Source organism: Oncorhynchus gorbuscha, linkage group LG05 (genome assembly GCF_021184085.1).
Source record: "Oncorhynchus gorbuscha isolate QuinsamMale2020 ecotype Even-year linkage group LG05, OgorEven_v1.0, whole genome shotgun sequence".
Lineage (NCBI taxonomy): Eukaryota > Metazoa > Chordata > Actinopteri > Salmoniformes > Salmonidae > Oncorhynchus > Oncorhynchus gorbuscha.
This window is the reverse complement of record NC_060177.1, coordinates 63,747,920-63,757,151: the sequence shown is the minus strand read 5'-3', so window position 1 is coordinate 63,757,151 and position 9,232 is coordinate 63,747,920. Positions and strand designations below refer to the sequence as shown.

At 43.6% G+C, this 9,232-nt stretch overlaps 1 protein-coding gene across 3 annotated transcripts; it reads right to left on the bottom strand.

Moving 5' to 3' along the window:
* Window positions 1-440: 440 nt before the first annotated feature.
* Window positions 441-8,891, bottom strand: rhobtb2a (Rho related BTB domain containing 2a). 3 transcript variants are annotated; one of them, XM_046350633.1, is made up of 10 exons: window positions 8,613-8,891; window positions 5,025-5,226; window positions 4,581-4,684; window positions 4,282-4,467; window positions 3,100-4,046; window positions 2,793-2,911; window positions 2,441-2,591; window positions 2,093-2,181; window positions 1,817-1,922; window positions 441-1,657 (listed from the first exon to the last, which is right to left on the bottom strand). In XM_046350633.1, the coding sequence occupies exons 1-10, from the start codon at window positions 8,657-8,659 to the stop codon at window positions 1,608-1,610; spliced, it is 2,001 nt and encodes a 666-aa protein (XP_046206589.1). In that variant the 5' UTR covers window positions 8,660-8,891; the 3' UTR covers window positions 441-1,607. The 3 variants fall into 3 exon arrangements, with proteins under 3 accessions (XP_046206589.1, XP_046206588.1, XP_046206590.1); XM_046350632.1 differs by lacking the exon at window positions 8,613-8,891 and adding an exon at window positions 7,988-8,258; XM_046350634.1 differs by lacking the exon at window positions 8,613-8,891 and adding an exon at window positions 6,954-7,026.
* Between the last annotated feature and the right edge of the window lie 341 nt (window positions 8,892-9,232).

Genomic DNA, 9,232 nt, shown 5'->3' with positions numbered 1-9,232 from the left:
AAACCGGTCTCCCATGTACCGCCGGTTCAGACACCCGGACCCGACATCACCTCCAATACCAAAACAAACAAAATAAACACTCCCTGATTCTTCTCTTTGTTGAGTCGTCATTCTGTAACGATGTACACTGAGAGTTGGGAAGCAAGTTCAGTGTGTGACTACATTTAATTAATAAATGAACAAAACAAGAAACACTAAACACGAACAGTGCACCGACATGAAACAGGAACAATGACAACTGGGGAAGAAACCAAAGGGAGGTCAGAAGGTGATGGAGTCTAGGTGAGTGTCATTATGCGCGTAATGCTGGTGACAGGTATGCGCCATAATGAGCAGCCTGGGGACCTAGAGGCCGGAGAGGGTGCACACGTGACAAATATATTTGGATTTATTTAACACTTTTTTGGTTACTACATGATTCCATATGTGCTATTTCGTAGTTTTGATGTCCTCACAATTATTCCACAATGTAGAAAATAGTAAAAATAAGGAAAACCCAGGAATGAGTAGGTGTCCAAACTTTTGACTGGTACTATACATATACATTTATCAAACATCATGAGTCATACATATGACGGAAACCCGTCGTAGTGACAGAGCACTTTAACCCCTGCGTCACAAGAACACTGGTCATGTATTCACTCATATCAACGTCAGCTGTGCAAGTTGTATACAAACATTCAAATATGCAATAACTGTAAAGGAGTCAAACCGCCGCTATTTAAAACATAATGCTGTACAGAAAGTGGTTTCCAATAGGAAAATGGTCTAAGACGATGTCCTACATGACATTAATAGATTAATCGTAATGTAGACGTAATGCATTTTGTTGATATTTCTGCTTGAGGAGTGGTTATAATTTTACTGTACACATCCTGGTTTGGTAGATTGTACAAACACTTTAAGGGCAAGTGTTGTATCACTGAGACTTGATTTCTGTGTTGGTTTGCTGGTCATTGGTCTTTGCTATTTGTCTGTTGCAGCTGATAAGCACTTGGTTGTCAATTCAAGTCAGTCAATGGTTATCATGAGCTTAGGATCACAGTTCTGTAACCTGATGCAAATCCCTCTCATAACATTCTGAGTTCTCCTCCTGGTGGTGTATGCAGGAATATCAACACCATATTGAGCAGTCACCTGCACCTGCATTTACCTTGCCTTGTTCATAAGGTTGAAGTCACTGAGCTTTAAGGTTTTTAGCTTCATGGTCTCTGCACTGCAATGTGACAGGATATGCTAACACAAAAAGCAAAAGAGGCTAATTTCGTTCATGATTTGATTTAGCTGACCCTGCAAACCCGGGAGAGTATAGCTTGGCTGCAGATGCAAAAAGAGAAATGAAGGAGGGCGGGAGGGCCTTAATGAGGGGGCCTAGTGTCTGGCCAACAGTGCTGATGCTCCACTTTCCCAAATCATCCCCACAGTGGGCCTTGCCTGTACCCTGAGAGCCAATCAGATGACAGCATTGGAACCAGAAGAGGAAGAGTTGGCAGAGGGAGAAGAAGGAAGGTTCCAGAAGAGCCACTTGCGTTTACACTGCCTCCTCTGGTACAGGAAGTCCTCCTTGTCCCGCTCCTTCCGTGCTCTTTGATAGTGGTCGTCCTCCTTCAGGAACCACACTGGTGGCCAGCGGTGCTTCTCAAAGTAGTCTGGTTGTCTGCAAGAGGCATGGCGCCACAACGTTAGCAAGATTAAATGCAGACACAAATGATTAAGATAATGATAACTTCTCAAAATATCCTGCATTGATGTCAATGGGAGATTTAAATGAAAGTTGTAGTTTCATGCACATATCTTTAGCTAGTATTTGCGTTACTTGTAGATTTGGCCTTCATGTCTCGAGGAAACTTGCGACACACACTATTATAGTTGGTGCAGATGTGGTGAAGGCACCAGCCACTTAGCTGTTGTGCACAGTGGAACTGCCAGAGAGACAAGACATTATAGAAGACCTTATTCCGGCACATGATACATTTACATTTAAAAGTGAACATTAAAAAAGATATATATAATTCGAAAATCTTGTGAGATTGGAGAAAAACAGTATTAAGTATATATACACCTATATAATTGCAACAATGAACAATCTTACCTGAGCCATCTCCAGGTACACCAGCACATCTCCATCAATATCAGCCCCCATCATAGCAGCCTCCATTAATACTGTCACTGTGTAGAGTTCTGTAACAGAGGCATAACACACAGGAGATCACCTAGATCAACAGAATTATATTGCCAAATCTATCTCACAACAGACTTATGCCAAGTAACAGAAATATTATGAACAGAGCTCTCTGAACACGCCTACTAGCCTAATAGACACTTTTTGAAGAGAAGAGAGAGTAAGTGCATGTTATACTCTATGTCTACAAAGTGAGTGCAGGTCTTGCCAACAGATGTAGCTTTGTTTAAGAGGATGTGCACAAAAACAACTAGAGACCTGTAAGGGCAACCAGGTGTGGGAGGCAAAGACGGTTGGCCAGAACAATGAGCTCCATGGCATCCAGGTCAGTGCGGGAACAGAAGCGCCCAGTGTAGAGGTACTCCAGCACAGCCCTCATACAGCTGCGAGTTGTGTTGGGAAACAGCACCTGAGACAACAGGCACAAATCAACATCAGTTTTTCCTTCCCTAGTCACTAGTGAATTTTATTGTAATGTGTGTTTATCTGGTTATTTAGGGGACTTGCAATAGGTATTGATATTATGCACATGATCAAGACCCAGGTTTAAGAAAAGAAAACAGTGGAACACACTGTAGCTCCAGTGAGAGGGTGAAAATGATTGTCTTACCTCTTTGGTGCAGCTCTCCACAAAGGGCCCCCCAAACATAGCTGCCATCCAGTCACAGCTGGAGATGAGCAGGGGCTTATGGGCCATGATCGTTCCATCATCCAGCTTGAACGCTACATCTGATACACAAAGAGAAATCATACTGCCATTACCTTCTTCCTCCTCTATTATTTATTAAGTCCTGTCAAAGGTGGATCCTGTTTTTGAAAAGCATGTTCTTTCCCATCTCCAGATCTCTGTATCCCAGAGCGGAAACACTTAGCACAGAGTGTACAAAATCTCTCAGAATTACATGATGTGCTCTCACCAGAGAAGGTGCCTTTGGCCAGGCAGTCTTTGACTCTGTTGGTTCGTCGTACATGGAAGGCTTTGGTGATTTCCTGGTTCATGAAGGCCTCATTGTTAAGAATATTGGCCACCATCATGCGCAGGTCAAAGACCTCCAGCAGCTCAGCAATGTGTGCAATGTGCATCAGCTCCTTCTCGTGCTCATCCAGCTGGCCTGTGTACAGGTATCGCAGCACAGCGCGGAAGGGCCCCAGCTGCATGGACTGGTCCATGTACACCACGGTCATAGGCCTGGGGTTGTAGGTCACTGGGTCATCCACCAGCTCCTCCTGGATGCTGACAAAAGCTCTGCTCAAGGTAGACAGCAGTCTGCCCCTCCGGCCTCCCTCAGAGTCTCTAAGGGTTCCATCACTGGTGCAGGCCCGCAGGTTGGCCCTGTCGCCCTCGTCAGTGCTCTCACACACATCGAAGCTTGCAGCACGCATCAGCATCTCACGGCCAGACAGAGCGGTGGCGCGCGTGGGCCGCTCAGACTCCTCAGGTCGGGCATCCAGGATGAAGAGGTCATAGAACTTGGAGGAGGACGTGGCCAAGTAGATCTTGTGTGCGAAGATTCTCTGCTTCTCCTGTAGGACCAGGATGACATCGGAACACAGGGGGTCCTCTAGAAGACGGCCAGGATGCTCCTCAGTGGTGGTGGGGGGGAGGTGGTACAGTGATGATGGGAGGGGGGGGGGTTTGGGAGGCAGGAAGGGGGCCTGGAGGAGGGGCCGCTGCACATTGCGCAGGTGAGACTTCCAGAACTGCAGGTGGCGCCGTGAGATTAGGGCAGCTCGGATGGCATTATCAAATACGTCCTTTACTCCAAACTGAGCCACAACACTGGTCTCGTAGTATGGCACTCCCAGCTCTTTGGCCACCTCATGGCCCTTCTCTGGAGGCAAAATCTCATTGGATTTAATCGGTCTGAAAGATGACCATAAAAAGGCCAAAAATTAACAAGATTCAGAGCAGCATCAACCTGAGGGTAAATAACATTGTATATCGTTTACAAATCTTAGCAAAATGTGGACCCTACATTTCTAATGGTGACACAATCAATATATTAATCACAAGCTATCAAATTTCAATTGAGATGCTTGAGTTGAAAAGCACTGTTTGAGATTGAAACCACTGGACTTAGTAGTTGAATGTAGGGCACCTTGCTAGTGGCCGTCGTGCCCTGTTGACTGCCTCCAGGTCAGCATAGCGCAGGTCCAGCTGGCAGCCCACCAAGATGACTGGAGCCCGGGGGCAGAAGTGCTTGATCTCAGGGTACCACATAGTCTTTACATGGTACAGGGAGTTGGGGTTGGCGATGGAGAAACATAGAACCACCACATCCGACCTGCATGTGATGAGTGGGGTTGCGGGAGGGCCAGAGGTTTACACTGCACACAGGTTTACACTGCACCAGTTCCATGATTCGTATGAGTGAACAACGAGGTCAGTTGATCTCACCTTCCATATGCAAAGCGTCGGTCCTTGTGATGGTCCCCGAATGTGTCCCAGAGTCGCAACGACACGCTGACCTCATCCACCACATCCCTAGATCGCTCCAGAACCTGAACGGAGAAACACACCCATGACATCCATGTACATTACCACCAGCAGGGTGTGAAACTAACACTAGTCTAATGCGCTAAGTCCAAGGTAAACATTGTGTGTTGCAGGTTAATCAAAGTCCAACAAGGTTTTACACAACTGTAGCACTTAAAATAGAGGATTTCAGTATTATTTTCCTTCACTGTCAAGGTGGCTGGTGGATCAAACACTTAATTTCAGACTCTATGCACCTTTCCTCAGCGAGTTCATTATCTAAAACATAGACATGTTATAAAAAACAGACAAATAGATAAAGATGTTCATTAAATAACAATCAAAAAAGATTACTCCACTACTCACTTCCTGGCAAACTCTGTACTGGTCTATGGCCCAGACAGTGGGTACATGCGTAGCAAGCAATTGGTACTGAGTCAGTGTTGCATTACAGGCCCGGGCACAGATAAGGCGGGTCTTCCCAACAGCGTTGTCCCCTACCACCACACACTTGATAGTCTCAACGTTTGGCCTCTCATAGTCCATGTCAGAATCCATCAACTGGGGCCTGACAGGGCAGAGAAAAGCAGAGTTTGATCAAATGCCAAAGGATGAAGTTCAAGTTTGTTTATTAGTTATATACAGATGATATACGTGTAGTACACAGTGCATTGAAATGCTTACTTACAGATTAACCTCTCGACAATGCAAAAACTGGAGATCAAATATCAAATGTACTGAGGAGCTTGTTCAAAACACTACACTTCCTCACGACCCCTCTGACCCCATCAATGAATTCTCCCTTCTGATCACTACAACATGAGGGATCAATATTGCAATAAGCCAAGACTCTGCTTCATCTGCATTGCTCACACTGTATACAGTGCTATCGATGGTCTGTCAAGTGACTGCATTCAAAATGTTGCTGCCTGGCTGAGTGCCTGTGCCAATTCAGAAGGTCCCTGACATTCCTTACTCTTCTATTTTAACAGACGTCCTGGGGATTTCAGAGTTCTGGAAGTCAAGTAGGGTGTGTTCCTGAAATTAAGCACAGACTGCTAACCCAAATTGTCCTTCATCTTGGTTACACTCAGGTAGGATCTGAGTCTTGTCATTTTATGCAGATTAAAATATCAAGTTTTACTGACAGGAATGGACATTACATTTACCTGGACAAAGTGTAATAGCATCACAATCTCTCTCCAACATAAGCCATTTTCAACATAACAAAATTGTATATGATTCATATTGTTACCCCATAAGATACATCGTTGATCAAATTAAACAGACCGCAAGGAGTGCCATTATGCAAGGATCCAGCTGAAATCACAGTCCTGTATAAAACACTTGAAACCAAAGCATGTCATTCAGTAAATTCAACCATGGACTTACCAATAGGCTTGGCAATGCAGTATAATAGTGTTGTTTTTTTCAAACAAAAATACTCACACCAACATCTGTCTTCTGATTAATGTACACCATCAGTCATATATAAGCATTCCTCCCTTGAGGTGTCTAAGAGCTTCTTAGCAAGCCTAGAAAACTATCTAACCATAGGTCAGTGTAGGATCCAATAAAAGGGTGGTGTAGAACGTAAGTTGACAGACAGACATCTTCCATTTACAAATACGGTTGCACTGACTAAATAAAATTGAGAGAATTGGTAAACATAGGAAATTGTTATTTTTCCTCACCTCACGTCTCGAAAATGGTGGTTGCTGATCTCGTTATTCAGTTTCCAAGGGAACCAGATTTGCTTCTATGTCATACCCTGCTACCACCCATGCAATGGGCAATAGATTTACAGAACATAGACCTATCGTAATGGCAACTGAATAAGCTTTACCAGGGGTCCCAAATTACATTCAGCCGTGGGCCGATTTTTCCTTGAGCGGATGTTCGGCGGCCGGAACATCGTTATAATTTGTAGGCTACTAGACTGCAAGAATCCTAAATAGGTAGCCTATAGTATTTGACAAAAACATAATACTTTCTAACTTTGATTTACATTGGGATACGATCACATATGACTATCTATTGGGAATCATTTTTTAAATATATATATTTAGTAGGCTATACATTATTTTTTATGGTCAGAAAACCGAATTTGGTCCGCAGGCTACCGATTGGGGAACCCTAGTAGACTGACAGCCACGCGCAAAATGTAAACAATGTGTCAAGACTCAGCCAGGCTGCACCATGAGGCAACAAAATAGCATAGCATACCAAGCCAGCCCCTATACCGTGGGAAATTAGAATTTCACATGTGAATGAAAGCCAATTATTAAAACATACCAGTTGTCCTTCCTATCTGCCTCTTGATATTCATTTATAAAAATGCACACCCAGTCAACCTCCGGAACGATGAGTTGCAACAATGTTACTCTTTTGCACAATGAGCACGCGAAACTGATGACATTTGAGTTTCGACGAAATTCGAGTGTATACTGCTGTGTAGGTATTTTTGGTCTCTGTGGGTTGAGTTCCAATATAGGGCTATAATTGGATCGTCTCACAGTGGCTATCTCAAAATGCACGCCAATTCATATGAAATAGCTCCAATATTAAGTTACAGAATGGGAGAAGGCGGGGATCTTGGACGTCGGCGAACACTGAAGTCAGGGGTGGATTGCCAGTTTACCGGATCACTGAAGATCATGCTACTGTTTTGGCAGAATATATTCCTTAGTCCAATGCCATTCTCTCTCGTTTGGCATGTTGGCCACGGTCTGAAGCAGACTGCGTTTAGCAAATACCGATAGACCCGTCATCAATAAGCAAGACCTGCTTGCAAGACCGTTGTCTAATGCCGAGGCCACCAACTGTCCGTCAGGCAGGCTATGGCATAAAATATGCAAGTCTAGCACTAGTTTATCTTATCTGCAGGGAAGAATGCCGTATTTATTTAGTTATACTATGCATTTAGTATATTTGAGCCTATGGCCATTTAGTTAAGTAGCTTTAGATTCAAACCAGACTGTCATAACTAGTAGCCTAAGTTTGATAGATCATAGCCCCAAATCCACATGATTTCAGAGGATGTCGTTCAATGGATAACATAGCCATGATAGCGTCTTATAGGATATAGCCGCTCCAAGAACTCACCATACGTTCAATTTAAGAAGGATTTAGCTAATAATATTCACCCAGGTTGCTACGAAAGCGTTTTCCGCCAAGCCGAGTCACTGGTCATTCAGATCCACTGCATTACGTTATGTAACACCCAGAGATTCCTTATTGTGCCATTTTGTGTTATTGAGGTGCATGCCAAAGTCTTCGATAATTACAGACTATAATTATAGGTTACTAACCCATTGGCCTATCCTTACCGCAACATAAGGAAGTGGTGCATCGGATTGACCGATGTTTGAGACCGAGAAGAAGAGGGCTCCATGGGATGAAGCTTGCACCTGACCGTAGCCTCCCTGACCGTAGCCTGGTTTGAACTTCATTTTCGCAGCAATGTTAAATGTAGTGGATTAAATATAGGCGACCAGCCGCTCAAGACACCAGAAAAATCCACTTGGTGAAAATAAGAAACGTATCATCACTGTGTGTCGGAGGACACTGGTGGGCTTTGAGTCTGTCTGTACCGTCAACAGCAGCTCCAGCCTCCGCCACGCAGCGTCAAATAACTACCTCCAGTCACCTACGTAGCTTTTTATAGAGGCACGCGCACAAACAAAAAACCCATTCATTACAAAACCGTGGTCCACCCCAAATCTCCAGAAAATCCCATTCCAAACCTAGGCTAGCAGATTTAGCTGCTGTAACTTTTGGCTCACATTCTACTGTAAAGACAGACTCAGCTAGGCTACTGTAGGCCTATGTGACATATAATGATTAAGGTTATGCCTAAACTTCAAAGATCATGTCTAAAATAAGCAATCAACTAGTATAACTACCTCATAAAACTGTAGACTATTTCAAACATAATGTGATGACTGGACTTACCAGTTACACGTTGCTATGACTGCCATGGTGTGGCACTGTGAGTCCATATGGTTCTGGTCCTGGAATTTGAATTCGATTTTATGATCACTCGCTGCAACCTGGACTCGGATCGACCAAACACAGAGCTCGCTGTATGGAATTACTTTTGTGCCTTTAATACAAACATTTTGAAATTGAGAAAACACTCTTAGTATTGCAAACAAAAATAATGATGTTGAAAGCAAAACATGAATAACCTCAAACCATTGAGCTAAATAAACAATATCGCAAGGAAATCATTTTGAAAGGAAAAAACAAAAGTATTAATCCGAGTCTAAATTTGTTTTATATTCAGTTTTCTCTCGTCAATAGCTATTGAACCAAGCGTACAATGACTATGAAGATGGTATATTCTGAATCAGATAGAGAAAAATCGGTCTAAGGCACTGCGTCTCGTGCAAGAGGCGTCTCTGCAGTCGCATAGGGCGGCGCACAATTGGCCCAGCAACGTCCGGGTTTGGCCGGGGTAGACTGTCATTGTAAATACGAATTTGTTCTTAACTGACTTGCCTAGTTAAACAAAGGTTAAATAAAAAAATGTTTTTAAATTTAAATAATACGATTTCGGATTTTAATCTTCA